This window comes from Sinocyclocheilus grahami, unplaced genomic scaffold (genome assembly GCF_001515645.1).
Source record: "Sinocyclocheilus grahami isolate Dianchi unplaced genomic scaffold, SAMN03320097.WGS_v1.1 scaffold344.1, whole genome shotgun sequence".
NCBI classification, from domain to species: domain Eukaryota; kingdom Metazoa; phylum Chordata; class Actinopteri; order Cypriniformes; family Cyprinidae; genus Sinocyclocheilus; species Sinocyclocheilus grahami.
This window is the reverse complement of record NW_015505523.1, coordinates 2,307,432-2,330,537: the sequence shown is the minus strand read 5'-3', so window position 1 is coordinate 2,330,537 and position 23,106 is coordinate 2,307,432. Positions and strand designations below refer to the sequence as shown.

Genomic DNA, 23,106 nt, shown 5'->3' with positions numbered 1-23,106 from the left:
TTCATTCAATGGAAGCAAATCGGATATTATAACTGAAATATACCAAAATGAATAAGAATGAGAACTTCTAAATCCAAATCTTATTTATTCTGTGCATGGCATAAAATCATATTCTTCGCTCTTTACTTCTGATTTACAGGTTACATCATGCAATTTTATACCAACAAAGAAGCTTAACATAAAAATAACCTTTTGGTCAGTGGTGTAAGAGAGGCAGTTCTGTCTTTAACTCGTATGTAAATCTAGCGAGAGAATCAATATATAAACATAATAAAGTACATCAAGAAGCACAATAATTTGAACAAGATATATTGCTATTTTTAAACAAATTTTACACTTAATAATTCAATACAGTATTGCACAACTTTATATCTCAGATAAGGGTGTTTTATTTACATTTGTACATACATAATCATGCTGTTGATAGATACAATAGCTTTAAAGTGTGTTCTTTTTACGGTCAAAAGTGTACGCATATATTTTAATGATTCTTATAAGAGCCTGTTAACCATTAACAGAGAATGTGTTATTTTAGCAGCAAGACATGTAAAAACCTGTGAGCTTACATGTTATAACAGAAAGAAAAATCAAATGAAAGCATGAAAAATACATTTATTTTCATTTTAAGAAACAGAATGGTGCAATTTAATATAAAAGTATATGGTGCTGTTATCTTTTCAGATAAACATGTTTAAATATGGCATTCATAATGATGAAACAGTTTGTTGCAACTTTACAATTACCATTGTGCAAATTATTATTTCATATCATCTCATATCACACAGTTAATGTACATTAACATAGGGCCTTATTTTGCCTGAACGATAGCAGAAATAATATTTGAATAAGGGCCACACGGCTTCATCTCTCATACCATAAATCAGAGGACTCAGGCAGCGCGGCAGCATAAGAAGAATAAGAAAATTCAGATATCTGAGATTTATGAAGAGAGAAGAGCTGTCAGACACTGTGTATATTGCTTTGTTTATTGTTGCATACAGGAAAGAGGTGAGACACAGTCCCAGCTGAATCAAGTGCAAGAGCACCGTTTTGAGAGCTTTCTTAGCAGAATCTTTATCAGAGGAAACAGACCTGGCTGTGATCATAATGCTAATATATGTGAAAACTATGATCACTGCAACAGACACAAAATAAAGAACATCAAACCCTTGAGTTTTATCCAGCTGCCATTTGAATAAAAACAATTTTTCTTGTGTGCAAAATAAAACCTCTACAAATAAACTTGGATTGATAATTAACACAAATATAATGTCCGTTATAATATTGATAGAACTAAGGAACCAGATGATTCCTATGGCGATTCCAGTCCTTTTTGGTGTGGCAATATTGCAGTGCCTCAGAGGGAAGCAGATTGCCACGTACCGCTCCAGAGACATCAGTGCTAGTGTCAGAGGAGCGTTACGGAAAGTGCAGTAGGAGATAAAGACTAACAAAGTGCAGATGGCTCTGGTTACTTGAAGGTAATACGTGCCCATAGTGTACATGACAGTTGTGAGGAGCAAAAGCACAGAGTCATTCATAAGCATGTGGCCAAAAAGAATGTAGCGCGGCGTCTCATGGAAGACACGCTTGCTTCTCAGGGCAAAGAACATCACACAGTTTACAAAAAAGAAAAACAGAGATATTAACATAAGCACTGAAATTTTAGTACTGGGCCCAGCATCCAATTCTACCTTAAAGATTTGCTGATAAATAAATGGCACATCCACAGCTGTGCCATTAGAGCCCGCCATGAGCTGAAAGACAAGAAACAGAGAAACAAGGCTGATTAGTGTAAATCTGAGTGGCATCTTTATCTTGTTGTGCACTGAAGTGAGATTTGTACGTTTGCAGTATACCTCAGACACAAACGTGTTATTCTTCAGTCAATAAGTCAGACATCAGCCATTCATCTGATCCAATGGCAGATTCCACAAACAGTTCTGCTCCTATACTTATATAGCTGGGACAGAACCACATGGGTATACCGTATGTGTCACTGGGTGCATAAGAGGTATGGGAGGAAGCAAAGCCAGATAGAAGTGTGGAAAGTAGTATGTGGGGGTCATTCTAAGAAGGGCCCTAAAGACCTGTGACCAATAGTGAAATTGCTTCTACCTATTTCTGATTTAATGCAAAACATCATACCATAATGGTATAATTCACCACACACACACACACACACACACACACATGTTGTGTTTCCATGTTTTATGGGGACATTCCATAGGCGTAATGGTTTTTATACTGTACAAACTGTATGTGCTATTGCCCTACACCAACCCTACACCTAAAAAAGGAAACTTTGTGCATTTTTACTTTCTCAAAAAAACTCATTCTGTATGATTTATAAGCTTGTTTCCTCATGGGGACCTCAAAAATGTTCCCACAAGGTCAACATTTGGTCCCCATAACGTGATCAATACCAGGCACACACACACACACACACACACACACACAATTAAAATAATATAACAATATTTATTTTTAACTTCACAGTAATAGCTTTTATTTATTACTAAGTGTATGTTGGCCTTATTTGGTTACCATGTTTCACAGATTATGTTGTTGAGGCTCATAGCTTCCACAGAAGTTTTAACCTACCGAGATGATCATTGATGGCGGGAAATAACATTAACAAATGGACAGCTGTTAAGCGAAAAGAACGATCCCAAATTCGCAATGCAATTTTTGCAAGTGATTCCAGTTCAGTCCGTTAAAGTTAATGTATTTTCTCTCGGATTATTTGCGCCCTCTGCTGGTGACATTTACAAGTGTTGATGAGACGAGGGCTTTAGCTTTCTGAATGGATAATGGCAAAAAATAAACAGAAAAAGATGAGAATTAAAATTGTTTTTAAATGAAGCCTTTTCTGAGATTAAATAATCTTTCACTGACCACTTTCACATTAATTTCGAGGCCAAAATTAATCTAATTCCAGATATAAACAAAAATACATTTAAAAAGTCTGTACAGTCTGTACAGAAAATGCATTTTTGACATTGTGAACTAAGGCCTTTATAGACAAAAATAATAATAATAATAATAATGAAGAAATTATACAGTTTTTTTGGTGAGTACTGAAACTGTTAATAGTTAAATATAGTACTTTATTACAGGGACACCTAAAACTCATGAGTTTTATTTTAATGAGTAAATACTCAACTATACATATCAATGTTGTTTGTAGCTTAAAAACAAACTAACAACAAAAGAGTCTTCTTTTACAGTCCAAAATGTGCTGAACACAGGCCTTTCATATAAATTATTTATCATTTTTTAATTTTATATAATTTTTGTTTTATTTGTTTATTTATTTTTTAGGAGTTTAAAAGATGATGTGTAATTTCAGCAGTAAGAAAAATGCCTGCCAATGACAAAAATCAAAGAAATGAAATAAATAAATAAATAAATTCACACCATGCAATTTAATTAAAAATATATATTATTCTGTTGTTGTTCTGAAGGAGAACAATGTGGCAGTAGCATTTGTAAGTCAGTTTTTTTTCTGTCACAAATATTGCATGTTAACTTATTATTTCATCTCATCCCGTACCATACAGTTATTGTACATTAACAGAGGGCCTTACTTTGCCTGAACAACAGAAAATAATAAACTTAAACAAAGGCCACACTGGTTTATCTCTCATTCCATAAATAAGGTGACGAGGTATACCTGATATTTCTGAAAAGAGAAGAGCTCTCAATTACCATATATAAGGCTTTGTTTATTATAGTATACAAGAAAGAGGTGAGACACAGTACCAGCTGAATCAAATGCAAGAGTACCATTTTGAGCACTTTCTTAGCAGAATCTTTATAAGAGGAAACAGACCTGTGATCATAATGCTAATGTATGTGGAAAATTATGATCACTGCAACAGACACAAACAAGAACATCAAACCCTTGAGTTTTATCAAGCTGCCAAACGGCTTAAAGGGGTCATATGATGCAATTTAAATTTTTCCTTTCTCTCTGGAGTGTTACAAGCTCTTGGTGCATAAAGAAGATCTGTAAAGTTGCAAAGACTAAAGTCTCAAATCCAAACAGATATAAAAGTTAAGAGTCAACCACGCCTACCTAAAACGGCTCGTTCTAACACGCCCCCACATGTCTACCTCACTATGTGGGAAGATTTGCATAATGCCGCCCAAATGTTCACGCAAAGAAAGAAGGCGTGACTTTTATTCTCGCTGTAGTATTGTTGTTGCCGCCGCCTGCCATGTCATGAAGGCGCTGTGTTTCATTGTGAAAGCTAAACTACTTTGTTCGGTCTTCCAAAAGAGGAGGATATCTGCTTCGTCATGTCTGGAGCTGATCCGTGCTGGTCGCTGAGGAAATACATCAACTTCGTGCTGTGGATCGCCGGATCGGCTTTCACCGTGGACGAAGCGGAGTCCAGCCCGGGGTCGTCACATGTGGTTGCCGCAAGCCCACCGGCCAATCCGTTCTCAAGCCCACCGGCCTCCGCTCCCTCTAACCCACCGTGTGTGACGCTGTGTGTTTCGTTGTGAAAGTGAAACTACTTTATTTGGCCGTCCAAAAGAGGACACGACTAGAAAACAGTGTTCAAGTTGTATTTACAACACTGTTCCAGAACAGTTTAACCCAAATATTCAGATGTGTGCAGTGCATTTTATGGAGGACTGTTTCCTGAACCTGGAAGAGTAGACTACAATGCCGGCTGTTCTGACTCACAGACTGTTTTTATATTAAAGAATTTGCCACTGATGATTCAAACGTGAGTTTTGAGCAGTGTAGAGTAGCACTTGTTGTTTGTCCTTTCTCTGATCACAAATGCAGACATGGTTTTATGTTTATGGTTTAGGTTTTATGCGTAACATTTCCGCCACGCGCTTGAGGTATTCGGCCAATCACAACTTTTTCAGACCGATGAGCTTTGTAAAAATCGACGCGTTTCAGAAAGGCGGGGCATATAGGAGAAACAATAATGTACAGTATGTGGAAAATAATGTTTGTTTTTGTTTTTTTTACCTCAAACCGCATAAACACATTTCATTACACCAAATACACAAAATAATGTTCTTTTTAGCAACATCATATGATTGCAAATTGCATTTCTAGTGCAATTTTTTTATTTTTTTGGTGTGGCAATGTATTGGGGTGAGATTTTAAAATGTTCAGACACAATCGTATTGCTTTTCTACAGTGAATAAGGCAGACATCAGACCTCCATCTGCTCCAGCTGCAGATTCCATAAATCACAAAGGATGTTGATTATGCTTGGCTACCACAAATTTCATTGATCATTAATTTTCAAAGATAAAATTAACAAATAAAATATTTAACACTATCATATTCACAAAAAAAACAAAAAAACAAACTAACATTGTAGATTATACTAAAGCTACTTTATTTTGCCTCGTCGTTGCGTCCCCTGCTGGTGACCTTTGCTGTCTTGATGAGGTGAATTAAAATAAGCCTGTTTTTGTTATATCAACTTTTTTAAACCACATGAACAGAAAACACAAGGTTTTGCTTTATTTGAATTTGCCTAAAAATTTGCAATTTGCACATACACGCGTTGCTGCTGTAAAGCAAGGTCCCATCCAGACATGATTAAAATAAGAGAAATGTAAAGTAAGTGTACAGTGTCTGCTTAAGCATTTCTCACTTAAACACATATAATCTGCTAGAATCACTATGACTATAGATTTTTAGAGCTGTTAAAATGTTTGCTCACAAAGATGAGTGCAGACTGTTAAAGAGGAACATAGAAAATAGTACAGTTATAGATGAACTAAATTAGTAATTTATTTTTTTTGGAAAATAAAAAAGTACTCAATCTTAACTCTAAAGGATTTGGAAGACGTTTGTTCAGCACACAAGCAGTTTCACCCACTGACAAGCAAAAGTGTCTCAACCTCATAAAAAAACAATAAAACTGAATTGTAAGTTAGTGAAATAGTTTATTTATAGGCATCATATGTGTTTAAAATTAAAATGAGGGTGGATTATTTATATTTACAGTGTATATGATAAACTATACGTATTTATATGCCAAAAGAGCCTCCTAAAAGAGTCTTCCTTCAACAGTCCAAAGTATAAAGATTCTTATTAGAAGAAATTGAAATATTGTTTATGTTCACATCCTCTTACTAGACATTTAATGTACATTAACAGTGGGCCTTACTTTGCCTGAACGATAGCAGAAGAAATATTTAAATAAAGGCCACACGGCTTCATCTCTCATACCATAGATCAGAGGACTCAGACAGCGTGGCAGAATAAGAACAGTAAGATAATTTAAATATCTCAGATTTATGAAGAGAAAAGAGTTGCTTCCAGTCATCATGTATAGTGTTCTTTCTATTATAGTATACAGGAAAGAGGTGAGACACAGTCCCAGCTGAATCAAGTGCAAGAGCACCGTTTTGAGAGCTTTCTTAGCAGAATCTTTATCAGAGGAAACAGACCTGGCTGTGATCATAATGCTAATATATGTGAAAATAATGATCACTGCAACAGACACAAAATAAAGAACATCAAAAGCTTGATATTTATCCAGCTGCCATTTGAATAAAAACAATTTTTCTAATGTGCAAAATATAATACTGGCTAAATAACTGGGGTCAACAACTAAAACAAAAATAATGTCTGTTACAAAATTGATAGAACTAAGGAACCAGATGATTCCTATGGCGATTCCAGTCCTTTTTGGTGTGGCGATGTTGCAGTGCCTCAGAGGGAAGCAGATCGCCACGTACCGCTCCAGAGACATCAGTGCTAGTGTCAGAGGAGCGTTACGGAAAGTACAGTGAGAAATAAAGACTAACAGAGTGCAGATGGACTTAGGTATTGGAAGAAAACAGAGAGCTACAGGTTTAGGGGGTGAGTGTGAAGGAGGCCAACTAGTAAGAGCTGTGGGGGTAAACCTCACTCCCCTGATCTCAAGAGACTAGAGGCTGCAGTCTTTAGTGCCCTTGTTAGTGTGCCTGCCTCCCATGCTGGAAACGCTGGTTCAAATCCAGCTTGGAGCAGGTCGCACACGCTCCACCAGTCCCTTAATGGTTCTCTACTTCACGTCACATTTTGAAGGAGTACACCATGGGGGAGCGGGTCGAGGAGTTACATTGGTGCCGTGACCCGGATGGGAGTGAGGTTTAGGGGGTGAGTGTGAAGGAGGCCAACTAGTAAGAGCTGTGGGGGTAAACCTCACTCCCCTGATCTCAAGAGACTAGAGGCTGCAGTCTTTAGTGCCCTTGTTAGTCAGTGCTAGTGTCAGAGGAGCGTTACGGAAAGTACAGTGAGAAATAAAGACTAACAGAGTGCAGATGGACTTAGGTATTGGAAGAAAACAGAGAGCTACTGTGTACATAATAGTTGTGACCAGCAAAAGCACAGAGTCATTCATAAGCATGTGGCCAAAAAGAATGTAGCGCGGCGTCTCCTGGAATATGCGCTTGCTTTTTAGAGCAAAGAGCATAACACAGTTTACAAAACAGAAGAAAAGAGATGTTAACACAGCCACTGCAGTTTTAGTACTGAGCCCAGCATCAATGTCTAGCTTAAAGATTTGTTGATAAGTGAAAGACACGTCCTCAGTTGTGCCATTAGACCCCGCCATAAGCTGAAAGACAAGAAACAGAGAAACAAGGGTTATCAGAGCAAGTTATACTAAAGATCATGTCCAAAGCAATTTGACGCAATATTTTAAAACATTTGCAAAAGGTGCAACATTAACCTTCCATCTGCTCCAGCTGCATTCTGCTCCAAAACATATATAGCTGATAGCTGTTATATGGTGGCAGACAGAGCCATGTGGGTATACTGTACGTGTCACTCAGTGGGTGGGAGCCTTTGGGGGATCTCTTACTAAAGTTTACTCGCCTGTTGTGTTCCATTGTCTTCATATATCTGTTTAATAAAACCCCACAATTGAGTTCATCCCCTGTATCTGTTAAATCCAGACCAGACATCACAAAATAGCCAAGATTTCAGCCCCATAGAGATATGCGTGGCAGAGTTTTTAGAACTTTACCATGAGGTTCCCTGAAGTAGACACATGCTTAAGGCATGTTTTTGAAATGGACTGGATGATTAACTGTACACATTCTTATCTCCAAGAACAGACAGCATTACCTTGAATGAGCTTATTAATGTCCTTTGGTTAAGAGTTTCTAAGTCTGGTGGTCCTGAGTCCACTGGTCCCGAGCCTGGTGCTCCCAAAGCTTCCAAGTTTGGTGGTCTAGTGGTCCCAAGGCCTGTGGTCCTGAGCCTGGGAATTCTGAGCCCATTGCTTTCAAGTTTGGTGGACCCAAAGTTCCCAAGTCCAGTGGGTATGGTGGTTCCAATTCTGGTGGTTCTCCCTATCATGGGCATGGGGGAGCGGGTCGAGGAGTTACATTGGTGCCGTGACCCGGATGGGAGTGAGGTTTAGGGGGTGAGTGTGAAGGAGGCCAACTAGTAAGAGCTGTGGGGGTAAACCTCACTCCCCTGATCTCAAGAGACTAGAGGCTGCAGTCTTTAGTGCCCTTGTTAGTGCGCCTGCCTCCCATGCTGGAAACGCTGGTTCAAATCCAGCTTGGAGCAGGTCGCACCCGCTCCACCAGTCCCTTAATGGTTCTCTACTTCACGTCACATTTTGAAGGAGTACAATACATATAATCTTAAATAGAATTCTTATGAGGTGTTAACTGTCTTTTTCTATGGTGCTTTTATGCTTGGTTAAGACACATTATTATTATTATTTTCTCAAAATAATTTTTATTTTGCTGTTAGTCTTACTATTAGTCTTCAACTTTTTTTGTGTGTGTGTGCGAGAGACATGAAATTTTAGCAGCCAGGCATGTAGAAACTTATCAATAACAGCTTCCATATTAGAATAAAAAAACATTAAAAAACAAATAAAATGAAAGCATGAAAAAATGATAGGCATACAAATTAAATAAAATATATAAATAAATAAATATTACATTAAATTGTGCACATATATTATATTACTCACTGAGATTACTCACCGACAGTCTTAAAAATATTTTTGGCAGAAAATAAGTTGATCTGAGAGTTTGGCAAACATATTTAATATTGCTATGAATATGATTGCATCTTACAAGCCACAATATCTTTTTTATATGACCATTTGCATGTCAAATTTCCATACATTTAATGTACATTAATAGAAGGCTTTACTTTTCCTGAACGATAGCAGAAAAAATATTTGAACAAGGGCCACACGGCTTCATCTCTCATACCATAGATTAGGGGACTCAGGCAACGTGGTAGAATAAGAATAATAAGAAAATTTAGATATCTCAGATTTATGAAGAGAGAAGAGTTGCTTCCAGTCATCATGTATAGCATTCTTTCTATTGAAGTATACAGGAAAGAGGTGAGACACAGTCCCAGCTGAATCAAGTGCAAGAGTACCGTTTTGAGAGCTTTCTTAGCAGAATCTTTATCAGAGGAAACAGACCTGGCTGTAATCATAATGCTAATGTATGTGAAAATAATGATCACTGCAACAGACACAAAATAAAGAACATCAAACGCTTGATATTTATCCAGCTGCCATTTGAATAAAAACAATTTTTCTAATGTGCAAAATATAATGCCGGCTAAATAATCAGGGTTGACAGTTAAAACAAAAATAATGTCTGTCATAATATTGATAGAACTAAGGAACCAGATGATTCCTATGGCGATTCCAGTCCTTTTTGGTGTGGCGATGTTGCAGTGCCTCAGAGGGAAGCAGATCGCCATGTACCGCTCCAGAGACATCAGTGCTAGTGTCAGAGGAGCGTTACGGAAAGTGCAGTAGGAGATAAAGACTAACAAAGTGCAGATGGACTTAGGTATTGGTAGGAAACACAGAGCCACTGCATACATTATGGTAGTGACCAGCAAAAGCACAGAGTCATTCATAAGCATGTGGCTAAAAAGAATGTAGCGTGGCGTCTCCTGGAATATGCGCTTGCTTTTTAGAGCAAAGAGCATCACACAGTTTACAAAACAGAAGAACAGGGACGTTAACACAGCCACTATAGTTTTAGTACTGAGCCCAACATCCATTTCTAGATTAAAGATTTGCTGATAAGTGAAAGACACATCCCCAATTGTGCCATTGGACCCCGCCATAACCTGAAAGACAAGAAACAGAGAAATAAAATTGATTTGAAAAAGTTATACTAATGTGATCTTTTTACATCTATTTGACTTAAAGATTAATATTGTAAAAGTTTGCATAAGATGCAACAGACCTCTTAAACAAAAATGCTACCTTTCTGCAGTAAGTCAGACATTAAACTTCCAACTGCTCCAGCTGCAGATTCCACAAACAACTGCATTCTGCTCCTGAACTTATATAGCAGTTACATCAGATATGATCTTGTTATTGGGAGATACCAGGGTCCACGCCTCTAACATTGGAGAAAGTGTAACAGCCAACTTTGGTCATGTGTACCATCATAACCAATCAAATCACAGCCTTGACGTCACTGAATTTGTGCGACAGTTAATGGCCCTGTCCCAAATTGCACCCTAAACCCTCGTGGAGTCCACACTTTCGTTACGGAATACTGCTTTGTCTGTCGGATAGAAGTCTGGCTCGGCAGAAGTGTGCATCAAGGGCGCAAAGGTGGTGCTCACGAGCACCCTTCTGAAATCTAAAATGACGAATGGGACACTCTACAGTCTATATAGACAAACATGTTGAAGATTAGCCAACAGACTGTCATTAAATGATAAGCAGTTTATCCAGCATAGTGAACTCTACTCTATTGACATTGATTCAAAAAACCAGCATCTGGTCTCTTTATCTGTGTACTATAGCATTACGCTAACCTAAGCTAGAGGCTTGCATTCAAGCGGCTTTGGTTACACTGTGGCTAGTTTCGTGTAGCCAGACCTTCAGACTGACAGCAGAAGGTCTGGGATCCTTGGCCGCTTTGAATGGCCTTGGCCATTCAAGGTATGACTGACAGGTAAAGCAACTAATCACGTTTCATTTTGTGTTGTGTCATGTTTAAGGGCGTGGAAATGTCCCCACAACAACAGACTGTAAAACTGTGTAAAAACTCTTGAACATATTTTAAAGGGATCATATGGTGCTGTTAAAAAGAACATTATTTTGTGTATTTTGTGTAATGAAATGTGTTTACGCGGTTTAAGGTTAAAAAAACACATTATTTTCCACATACTGTACATTATTGTTTCTCCTTTATGCCCAGCCTTTCTGAAACGCCTCGATTTTTACAAAGCTCATCGGTCTGAAAAAGCGAGGTGTGCTGTGATTGGCCAGCTATCCAGTGCGTTGTGATTTGCCGAATACATTAAGCGTGTGACGGAAATGTCGTCCACGGTGAAAGCCGATCCAGCGATCCACGGCAAAGTTGTAGTATTTCCTCTGCAACAAGCATGGATCAGCTCCAGGCATGACTAAGCAGATATCGTCCTCTTTTGGAAGACCAAACAAAGTAGTTTCGCTTTCACAACGAAGCACACAGCGTCTTTACGACATGGCGGCAACAACAAAACTACAGCGAGAATAAAAGTTACGCCTTCTTTCTTTGCATGAACATTTGGGCGGCGTTATGCAAATCTTCCCACATAGCGACGTAGATATGTGGGGGCATGTTAGAACGAGCCATTTAGGAGGGTGTGGCTGACCCTTAACTTTTATAAAGAATATCTCTTTGGATTTGAGACTTTAGTCTTTGCAACTTTACAGATCTTCTTTATGCACCAAGAGCTTGTAACACTCCAAAGAGAAAGGAAACATTGAAATCGCATCATATGGCCCCTTTAAAGATTCTATGGCGCAAACTTTGAATTGTTTCACATACTGTTGTTTTCCATCTGCTTCCCACGATTCAGAATGAGCTTGTGGGGATCGCAGATGGATTTGGCCAATGAGTTTGAAGAGGGGTTTTCCCTCTCGTGATCGTTGGCTGTGGACGAGAGTGAGTCGCTGGAGGATGATGTTATTTCATTAACATCGTCTAATACAGGGGTCAGTGCTCTGCTGGGTTCGGCCCAGCAAAAGCAGGAAATGTCTGAGGAGGGGAAAGAAGCTAAGGCTGAGCCTTCCCAATCCTCCTGCCCTGCGTATGATGAGTTTTTGGAAGCTATGGATCGCGCCACGCCGAGGCTTTACTTGCCGTGAAGCGGGCGAAGAAAGTGACGTCGCGAGGTCATCTCGATGAACGTTATTTTTCTGGCCATAACCCTCCAGCTCAGGTGAGCCTTCCTTTCTTCCTGTTTTCCATACAGAGATTGAGAAGAAATGGAAGAGGCCGTTTTTCTTTACGCATCCATCGATTCCAGCATACGAGTTATGCCAACATCGAGGCGATGCGCGAAAGCGGTTATGAGAAGATGTCCCTATAGAGAGACGCTGGCCAGCTATCTCTCTATGGGTGAGACATCCTCTCTTAAGACTCCCTCCTGACATCTCGCTCAAATGGCAGGGCATACGCAGCAGCAGCAGGTCGGGCTGTCGCTTCATTGCACACGATGGTGATGCACCAAGCATATCAGGCTGACCTTCGGGGGTCTTGCATCAAAGGAGGTCCAGGTCTGAGCCCGAACAACTCAGGGGTCCTGGCCCGTCTCGGTTTGAGGATCAGAGCCCGCGGGTAGGGGTAGGAAGAATCGCGGGTCAAAGGAAGGTAAGTAAAAGACCTAAGGGATGTGATCCAGACAGGGTCACAGACGCTTTTGTCCGAATCAGAGTGATACCTCAGTATCTACTCATTTCCTTCGGGGTCTTACATCTGCCCTTATCTTCCCCTTCCTAATTCCCCTGTAACCACCATCTCTCCACCTGACCGAGGTTAGGTGGGAATTTCCTGCATTACAGTCTCCTATGCTGGACCTATGATGTTTGGTTGGTTCTATGGCTTCATAGTGACCACCTTACTGATGGTCCGGACCAGAGGCTTCTTCGGACAAGGCTCCGACGCGGGAACCATGGTGTGTGAGAACGATCCATTTCTAAAAAAAAAATTTTTTTTTTTAAATATATATATATATATATATATATATATATATATATATATATATATATATACTGTATATATAAATGTATATATGTGTATTTAATGCGCTGGTGGTTGTGTGTTAATCCTTCTGCTAGTTTTCTTTGCAGTGTCTCCTGGGACCTGTGTGTTTCTGTCCTTTTTCTATGGTAGGTCCTCGGTGAGCACCCCCTCTACTGGGTTCAGAAACCGGGTGCTCGACTTGCAGTGTTTATTTCACTCGTCAATATATGTCCAGACGGTACGATAAGCCGGGTTTCGGCTTCATACTTCCTGGATCATGCGGCCAGGTCACAGGCTTCTGCGGGGGCCTTCTTGATCATTAGGCCCCCAGCACGGCACTGCAAACATTTCCTGGACGTCCGGGCTGGGCTTATGCTTCCAGGGTGCCCTGTCTGGTCTACCGTATCTAGGTCGCCCTGAGGGGCCTCCCAATCACCAGGATATCCCCTCTTGCTGAGGCATCGAGCGGGAAGTATAGGTGGCATTTGCGAGCACCTTCTTGTGTAATGCTGTTTCAGGCAGTGCTCCCCTCACCTTAGAGGGTTGCATTTGAGCTTGCCTCTCCCGTTTGGCTCAGTACTTCCGGGTATCTGTGAGCAGATGCTTGGAAAACTCTAAAATCCATACTATGGTAAGGGCACACGTTAAGCTTTGTGCACTCTCTAAAAATCCACATAAGTGGTAAGTGTGCACGTTATGCTTTGCCCACTTTTCTGAAATCCTGTATGGTAAGGGTTACGCACTATTAGCCTCGTTCCCTTTCTCTGAGTCGGTTTAGACCCTGGTACCTTGGGCTCCACTCAACTAGCATCACTCCCCTCACCATTGAGGGTTATTGTGAGCATGGTGCTTTCTTTCGAACGTTTAATTCTCTCTGAGGAGTTGGATTCCTCGCTCCATGGGCTGTTCTCGTGGTACTGTTGAGCCGTGCTCCCCCTTTATCAAAGGGTTACCTATGAGCACGCTACTCCTTCTGAATTATGAGTTCTTCTCTCACGTGAGAGTTGAGTTCTCTGTTTTTCCCAGAGCACCTGGAACCAGCAGCATCAGGCGAACTAGGCCTTTTCTCTGCCTCTCTGATGCGCTGAGTTTTTTGGCTAGCTTGCAGTACGCTTACCCTTCTGATTCTAACAATCGCGCTGTAGGTCGAGCCCCCCTCTCGCTGAGAGCTGGGTGTGTTGCTCCCTCAGCTAAGGTAAATTACTGCTAGCCGTTCCAGCATTGGAGCATGCTGTAGGTTAAGCCCCCTTCTCGACTGAGAACTGGGTGTGTTGCTCCCTCAGCTAAGTAAATTATTACTAGCTGTTCCAGCTTTGGAACATGCTGCAGGTCGAGCCTCCTCTCGTTTGAGATCTGGGGGTGTTGCTCCCTCAGCTAAGTAACTGCTAGCTGTTCGACCATTGGAACATGCTGTAGGTCGAGCTCCCTCTCGATTGAGAGCTGGATGTTTGCTCCCTCAGCTACAGATTTACTGCTAGCCACTCCAGCATTTTAAGCCTTAGATTGAGTTGATGACTTCTCAAACATAGTGTTTTGGGATGCACTATTTCCATCTATGGGCTGCTCTTTCAGAGTGCAACGAGAACCCCTTAGAACGATATATTTAAAAATCCATGTTATGGTAAGTGTGCACGTGAAGTCTTTGTACACTTTCTAAAATCCACACTGTGGTAAGTTCGCACACTAGTACTCTGTGTTCTTTTCTAAAATCCTGTATGGTAAGAGCTACGCGCAGCAGCCTCATGCTCTTTCTGAGTGGTTTAAAACCCCGGTTCCACCTTGGGCACCACTCCACCTATGTATCCTCTGGATACCTACTTTAACAGGGTGTTGCTACTAGGGGTCTGTTGAGACAGTTCCTTCAGCATATGCAGAGCGTGCGGTAGCCCCTGTGTGACAGGCCAAGACTTAGTATGAGTCTAAGCTCTTGGTCGTATTCCCTTAAAGGAATCTATTCCTGATTCCAAGCCTTGAGCTCTACCCCCGGTCCCAGGAGTTCTGGCCCTAACATGTAAGTACTTTAGGGTATATAGCCTAGGCCTTTGGCCATAGGGAATAATGTCACTGACAGCCGTCTAACGTCCCAGGGGCAACTCCCATGGCAATATGGTAGAGTTGGTACTTAGTGCTCGCCATGGTTTCTGGCATGCACTCCCCTCAGCATGGTGGTATACAGTTCCCCGTAGTGACCCCTAGAGGACGCAGTTCAAAGTTCCCATGAAAAGAAACGTCTCAGGTTAAGTATGTGACCATGGTTCCCTGAGTAGGGAACGAGACACTGCGTGCTCGAGGTTTCTTGCCATGCTTCGGATGAAGAAGTGGATGATGTGTTCTCCAGGCGCCTATTTATACTATAGTTGCACCAGTAGTGACGTCATGGCTGTCACCGGCCAATGTGTTGTTGGGGTTTTTTCAATGTATGCTTCAGACACGGGTCACGGCGAGGCGTTCCCCATAGCGACCCCTAGAGGACGCAGTGTCTCGTTCCCTACTCAGGGAACCATTTTTGGTTCCACAAAGAACCATTCTGTCAAAGGTTCTGTAAAGAACCATCTCTTTCTTACCTTTTTGTAATCGGAAGAACCTTATTTTGCCACAAAGAACCTTTTGTGAAACAGAAAGGTTCTTCAGATGTTAAAGGTTCTTTATGGAACCATTTAGATAAAAAGGTTCTTCTATGGCATCGTGAAGCACCTTTATTTTTAAGAGTGTATGCCCTGGTTTTTGCATAGCGTTTACTGGAGAATGCATTTCATGTTGTCATGCAAACACCAAAAAACAGTCTACACCGGGCACGAGTGGCGCAACGTGACTAACGACAATACAACTCATGATAATCTGCAAATCTGTTACGTTTGTAATGTTGCATGTGACAAATAACTGAAAGAGTTTTTATCAGAAATGGAGTTCTGAAAACAAGCTAATGTCGTTTAGCTTTTACATGTTTTTAAAGAGTGTGCATGTGTGTGAAAATGACTGAACAACTAAACATGCAATATTTTCGAAAGGAGCGGGTGGAAGAACAAATGTGGCTTCCTCCTGTAACGCAACTGACACTATCTTGCATCTCAGTTAATGTTTGTGTTAAAATACCTCACATGGCTTAGATATTACATTTTGGAAGCTTTATTATAGTTATTTTACTGTAGAATGAACAAGTGAAGAACATTTATTTATTTATTTGTACAAGTTATACAAGGTTACAGAGAATATAAGTAAGCTCAACTCTACAGACAAAATTTAAATATTCAACAAATCAGTGCTGAACTGTTTTAGGATCATTGTATATATAATAATACGCAATAATACACTGCTTTTCTAACATAAGCTCAGATAAGAGTGGGTTATTTAAATATGAATATGTGCAGTTTGTAGATACAAAAACCCTAAATGAGTCTCGCTTTAACAGTGTACAAGTGCACAAAATAGACTCTGTGCATATATTTTATAAAGAATATATAGAATATGGCACTCCTGCTTTTCATTATTCTTTTTTTCTAGTTTTTTTCTTGTGCAAGAGACAGTGCTGCCAGGCATGTTATAACATGTCAACAACTGTTTCTGTATGATGGAATGTAAAAAAAAGAAAGCATGAAAAATAAATAGAAAAAATTAAAAATAAATAATAAATAGTATGTTAAATTATGCACATATGTGTACATCACTGACACTTTTAAAAATCTTTAAACATTTGGCAGAGATGTTTGTATAATCTCAGAGTTTGCTAATTGCTTGAGGGCATTAACAGGTTTAATTATTATGTAATTGTAAAACTCCTGAGGACACAAAACCTGTTTATCACCATGTCATATTTTAGAGTGAGCTTTAATGCATTTGTATACAGCATTGGTACACAGTACTCCACATGTTTTACACAACATTTGAAAATCACAGTCCATATACCAAACAAACACACATGGGTACAACATTTGATCATTTCTTTTCATTTTTTTAAGATTACCAATTCTTTTTAAAATGATGTATCTATATAGCAATATTATATGAATATATATATATATATATATATATATATATATATATATATATATATATATATATATATATAATACAATAATATTATAAATAATTTTTGTATTTACATTGCATATCAAATTATTATTACATATCTTCTCATACCATACAATTAATGTATGATAACAGAGGGCCTTACTTTGCCTGAACAATAGCAGAAAAAATATTTAAATAAAGGCCACACGGCTTCATCTCTCATACCATAGATCAGAGGACTCAGACAGCGCGGTAGAATAAGAACAGTAAGATAATTTAAATATCTCAGATTTATGAAGAGAGAAGAGCCACTTCCAATCACTGTGTAAAGTGTTCTCTCTATTGTTGCATACAGGAAAGAGGTGAGACACAGTCCCAGCTGAATCAAGAGCAAGAGCACCGTTTTGAGAGCTTTCTTAGCAGAATCTTTATCAGCGGAAACAGACCTGGCTGTGATCATAATGCTAATATATATGAAAATAATTATCACTGCAACAGACACAAAATAAAGAACATCAAACCCTTGAGATTTATCTATCTGCCATTTGGCTATAAACAATTTCTCTAGTGTGCAGAATGCAATATCTGCTAAATAATTGGGGTTGACACTTAAAGCAAGAATAATGTCAGCTATAATATTGATAGAACTAAGGAAGCAGATGATTCTTATGGCGATTCCAGTTCTTTTTGGTGTGGCGATGTTGCAGTACCTCAGAGGGAAGCAGATCGCCACGTACCGCTCCAGAGACATCAGTGCTAGTGTGATATATTGAATAGTGAATACAAGTTATGGTTAGGTGGTATATTGTCATTGAATCCATTTTATAAAATTGTTATTTTTCTAATATTGTTAAATAGTGTTTAATTTCCCATGTGCATTTATTGAATTAATTATTTTCACTTGGCATACCTGCGTATGACGTCATCGCACGCTTCAGTAGGTGATGTGCTTCATTCAGAGTAAACATGCCATGAAGGAAGCCATCACTGCAGCGCTCTCTTTCGGTTTTCTTTATTCATCTTTATTATACTTCTTTTTAGGAGTACTACACTAGTGTCAGAGGAGCGTTAAAGAACGTACAGTATGATATAAAGACTAACAGAGTGCAAACTGATTTAGGTATTTGAAGAAAAGAGAGAGCCAATGTGTACATAATAGTTGTGACCAGCAAAAGCACAGAGTCATTCATAAGCATGTGGCCAAAAAGAATGTAGCGCGGCGTCTCCTGGAATATGCGCTTGCTTTTTAGAGCAAAGAGCATGACACAGTTTACAAAACAGAAAAACAGAGATGTTAACACAGCCACTGCCGTTTTAGTGCTGGTGGCAGCATCCATATCCAGCTTAAAGACTTGCTGATGAGTGAAAGATGCATCCCCAATTGTGCCTTTAGACCCTGCCATAAGCTGAAAGACAAGAAACAGAGAAACAATACTGATGAGACCAGTATACAGTATAAATTATGCAGTTAGACTCATGATCCTGCCCAATGAATGTTTTCTATCTTTCAGTTTCATGAATTAGAGAGGAATTAAAAGTTTGCAAGACATAACAGACCTCAGACACAAACGTGTTGCCCTTCTGCCGTGAATAAGTTAGACATCAGCCTTCTGTCTGCTTCAGATTCTGAACTTAGATAGCTGTAAAAGTATGAGAGGGATTGAACGAAAGAGAGAGATGGGGAAAAAGTGTTTGTGGGTGGGGGCTAATAGTCACATAGAGTGGGATTTTAAAGTGAAAATGTATGTCATGTAATTCAAAATTATAATAATACATTGTAATACGTTGTTATCAAATCAATTAGAGTGAACTGAAAATGTACATTTGTACATACAATATCTATCTATCTATCCATATAAGAATGGTCTAAGTATGTTGTCCATCACAATAGGGCAACAGACAATAAATGCTGCCACATCAATGTCAGAAGACTGATTTTGAGGAATAAATATATATAAATAAATGTTATGTGGTTGTTGTGTTAATGGCATGATTGAGAACAGTGACTGGGCTTTTGGTATATGGGGCGAAACATTATTTTGCTATACACTACCAGTCAAAAGTTTTTGAACAGTAAGATTTTTTATATTTTAAATGTAAAGTCTCTTCTGCTCACCAAGCCTGCATTTATTTGATCCAAAATACAGCAAAAGCAGTAATATTGTGAAATTTTTTACTATTTAAAATAACTGTTTTCTATTTGAATATATTATAAAATGTCATTTATTCCTATGATTTAGAAGTTTTAGAATCATTACTCCATTCACATGATCCTTCAGAAACCATTCTAATATTCTGATTTGCTGCTAAAAAATCATTTACAGTTTTTTTCAATTGCTAACAAGCGTTTACCAATACTTAAAGTACTTTTTCTAAACTCTTAACACAGCAACACACCTACATCACACAATTAGCCAAATAGTAAATTTTCTGGCCAAAACCACATTTTGTTAAATAAATACAAACTCTACGTTTCAAAATGCCAAATACCTTTTTCTACATTTACTAACTCTATCAAAACACAGCAAACCCAAATCAAAATCGAGTCATTCAGTCAAAACATTGGCACAGGCTTTCTAGCAGGGGTGCCCAAACTCGGTCCTGGAGGGCCGGTGTCCTGCAGAGTTTAGCTCCAACCCCAATTAAACACACCTGAACCAGCTAATCAAGCTCTTATAGGCATACTAGAAACTTACTAGCAGGTGTGTTGAGGCAAGTTGGAGCTAAACTCTGCAGGACCTCCAGGACCGAGTTTGGACAGCCCTGTTCTATCCAATAGGAACATATGGTCGATCATAGTGCATAGACTGTCAAAATGATAACAATTAATGGCATTACAAAAACTGCATTACTTGTCATGTCTCAGTTCGACCTGTATAGAACATACAATATGAGATCCATTAAAAAGAAAAATAATAATAATAATAATTCAGTCAGCTGAACTCTAAATTTTTGTGTGTGTGTGTAAATGTGTGGATTCATTTTAGATCGTATGTGTACAGCATAGTGAAGGAGTCATCAGTATTTTATGGAACAAAATCCAAATTCTATGTATTTGAAACCAACTGACGAAAAGGAGATTATTGAAATTGTTAGCAAATGGAAGAATAAAAAGTCCACAGACTGGAACGACATTGATATGGCTTTAATCAAAGAAATCATTGGGGCAATTGTTAAACCGTTAACTTATATTTGTAATTTGTCTTTTAAAACAGGTGTATTTCCAAGTAAAATGAAAATTGCCAAAGTCATTCCATTATACAAAGCTGGAGAAATAAATCAATTTACTAATTATAGGCCATTGTCTCTACTCTCTCAGTTCTCTAAAATATTGGAAAAATTGTACGTTAATAGACTGGAAAATTTTATGGAAAAGCATGAATTGTTAGTTGATAGTCAGTATGGATTTAGGTCGAACAGATCCACATCCATGGCATTAATGGAGTTCATTGAAAATATTACTAGTACTATAGATAATAAGAACTTTGCAGTGGGAGTATTTATAGATTTGAAAAAAGCTTTTGATACAATTGATCACCGTTTATTAATCAATAAATTGGAAAATTATGGTATCAGAGGGGTTGTACTTGATTGGATGAAAAGTTACATAAGTAACAGACTTCAATTCGTACAAATTGGGGAACATAGATCAGAGTGTTTAGATATCACATGTGGCATCCCACAGGGGTCGATTTTGGGTCCAAATTTATTTATATTGTATATAAATGACATATGTAGGGTGACAAATCTCTTAAAATTTGTGATTTTTGCTGATGATACTAATATTTTCTGTGCTGGGGAAAATCTGCAGCAGCTTTTGGAGGTGGTCACGGCAGAAATTAATAAGATAAAAATGTGGTTTGACTTGAATAAATTATAGATAAATTTAAATAAAACTAAATGTATGCTGTTTGGAAACCGCAAAACTGATACACAAGTAAAAGTAATGATTAATAATGTTGAAATAGAACGATTATATGAAAATAAATTTCTAGGGGTGATTCTTGATTATAAAATCTGTTGGAACCCCCACATTAAACATGTGAGAGCAAAAGTAGCACGGAGTATTGGAGTAATTGCGAAAGCAAGGCATGTATTGAATGAGAAAGCACTTTATATTCTGTATAGTTCACTTGTATTGTCATATTTAAATTATTGTGTTGAAGTATGGGGCAACACCTACAAAACCACCCTACAAACGCTAAGTACAATACAAAAAAGAGCAATTAGGATAGTAAATAAAGTAGGATATTATGAGCATACCAATTTATTGTTTTTAAAATCTCATACTTTAAAGTTTAATGATCTGGTAGAATTTAAAACTGCACAAATAGTTTATAAAGCAAAAAATAAACAGCTGCCTAGAAATATACAACAATTATTCACAGATAGACAGGGGTGTTATAATTTGAGAGGGGCTTTAAATATGAGACAACAAAATGCACGGACAAAACTCAAAAGTATGTATATTTCGATTTGTGGGGTGATATTGTGGAATAGATTAAACGGATATATCAAAGAAAGTGTTATGTTGCAATTTAAAAGTAGCTATAAAAGATTTATTTTTGATAAATACAGAAGTGGGGGGTGAGTGAGAATTTCATCATTGTTGTCAATGCTGCTTGATTTTGTTTCTGTTTGTCTTCTTTATCTTAAAGTAGGATGTAATTTGGGCTAGTATTTTTGTATTATTCAAAATGGTATGGTTTATTATGGCTGAATAGTGATTTGGTATTGGTAATTACTGAGGGTAGGATTTAATAAGCCTAGGGCTTCTACCTACCCTTTTTTTATTTCGAACAGGTTGAATATATGTAAAAAAAAATAATAATAATAATATGTATTTGTTGATTTTTTTTGTTTGTTTATTGGTATTTATTTGCATATTTATGAGTTTTTTTCCTTTTCTATTTTTAATAGTTCGAAATAAAAATACATTGAAAAAAAAAATAGAATGTAAAAGAAAAGTGACAGAATTGCTGCAGTACAGGCTTTATTGGCAAAATGAAAAATGAAAATTTCTGTGTCTGTAAACATACTGTAATGATCAATCCACTGGAGGCGAGTGTAGTGAGAACCCAAGTGCAGTTTATTTACAAGGTGATCCAAACAATAATCCAAACTTGACATGAACAGACTAGACACACCAACAGCAGAGTTACAACTTCAATACACAACGAAGGCACAATGGGAACATGAAGCTACTTATAGGAAACAAGAGGGTCACATGACAAGAACAAACCAATGGGAAACAAGACACATGACTAAGACAACCACCATGGCGGTGCAGAGACATGGACAGACCACTTGCCTGTGACCGAACAAGCAGAGAGTTCTTGAATGGCCTCCTTGGCCGTGGAAGGACAGACAGTGAGTTTATGAATGGCCTCCATGGCCATGACAGGGCAGGCAGTGAGTTCATGAACGGTCTCCGTGGCAAGACAGTCTGTGAGTTTGTGACCGGCCTCCGTGGCCGTAACCGGGCAGGCAGTGAATTCATGGACGGCCTCCATGGCCGTGGCAGGACAGACAGTGAGTTCGTGAGCGGACGCCACTACCTCAGGAGGTTCTGCAGCGGATGCCGCCACCTCTGGAGGTTCTGCAGCGGAAGCTACCACTTCTGGAGGCACAGGAAAGGCCCTTGGAGCGGACTCGTGGACAGGAGAGGACTCAGGTGTGCAGTGTGCAGCCCACACACTAAAAATGGCGACCGCCATTACAGGAAGGGCCGCAGAGTGTGGCATGACCTCTAAGATGGTGGGGCTTGAGAGTGCTGACGTCGCCGGGATGCCTGCAGCTCGCACCGACATCAGAGGTGGGTCCATCACACTAGCAATCAGTCCTTTGAGTCTTGGCCCAAGCTCCACATTCGCAGGAGCTTGGCTACTATAGCCCCCCCCCAAAAAAAAATCCTTAGGGGAAAACTTGGGGAGAGTCGCGACATGGAGAGGCTCAACCGTGGCGGCCATCTTGGCCGGGGACTCAGCCGTGGCGGCCATCTTGGCCGGGGACTCAGCCGGGGCGGCCATCTTGGCCGGGGACTCAGCCGTGGCGGCCATCTTGGCCGGGGACTCAGCCGTGGCGGCCATCTTGGCC

At 39.2% G+C, this 23,106-nt stretch overlaps 4 protein-coding genes across 5 annotated transcripts; all 4 read right to left on the bottom strand.

Moving 5' to 3' along the window:
- Positions 1-644: 644 nt before the first annotated feature.
- Positions 645-2,116, bottom strand: LOC107548142 (olfactory receptor 2M5-like). Of its 2 annotated transcripts, XM_016228697.1 has the most exons (3): positions 1,860-2,116; positions 1,695-1,757; positions 645-1,593 (listed from the first exon to the last, which is right to left on the bottom strand). In XM_016228697.1, the coding sequence occupies exons 2-3, from the start codon at positions 1,739-1,741 to the stop codon at positions 786-788; spliced, it is 855 nt and encodes a 284-aa protein (XP_016084183.1). In that variant the 5' UTR covers positions 1,742-1,757; positions 1,860-2,116; the 3' UTR covers positions 645-785. The 2 variants fall into 2 exon arrangements, with proteins under 2 accessions (XP_016084183.1, XP_016084182.1); XM_016228696.1 differs by having other exon boundaries at positions 645-1,757.
- Positions 2,117-6,128: 4,012 nt separating this feature from the next.
- LOC107548143 (olfactory receptor 2M3-like) lies at positions 6,129-7,750 on the bottom strand. The gene is made up of 3 exons (XM_016228699.1): positions 7,707-7,750; positions 7,322-7,592; positions 6,129-6,838 (listed from the first exon to the last, which is right to left on the bottom strand). Exons 2-3 carry the CDS (start codon positions 7,587-7,589, stop codon positions 6,129-6,131), a joined length of 978 nt encoding a protein of 325 aa, XP_016084185.1. The 5' UTR covers positions 7,590-7,592; positions 7,707-7,750.
- A 1,377-nt stretch (positions 7,751-9,127) lies between these two features.
- On the bottom strand, positions 9,128-10,284 carry LOC107548141 (olfactory receptor 2M3-like). The gene is made up of 2 exons (XM_016228695.1): positions 10,242-10,284; positions 9,128-10,102 (listed from the first exon to the last, which is right to left on the bottom strand). Exon 2 carries the CDS (start codon positions 10,097-10,099, stop codon positions 9,128-9,130), a length of 972 nt encoding a protein of 323 aa, XP_016084181.1. The 5' UTR covers positions 10,100-10,102; positions 10,242-10,284.
- Positions 10,285-17,146: 6,862 nt separating this feature from the next.
- Positions 17,147-18,413, bottom strand: LOC107548140 (olfactory receptor 2M3-like). The gene is made up of 2 exons (XM_016228694.1): positions 18,071-18,413; positions 17,147-17,775 (listed from the first exon to the last, which is right to left on the bottom strand). Exons 1-2 carry the CDS (start codon positions 18,411-18,413, stop codon positions 17,147-17,149), a joined length of 972 nt encoding a protein of 323 aa, XP_016084180.1.
- Between the last annotated feature and the right edge of the window lie 4,693 nt (positions 18,414-23,106).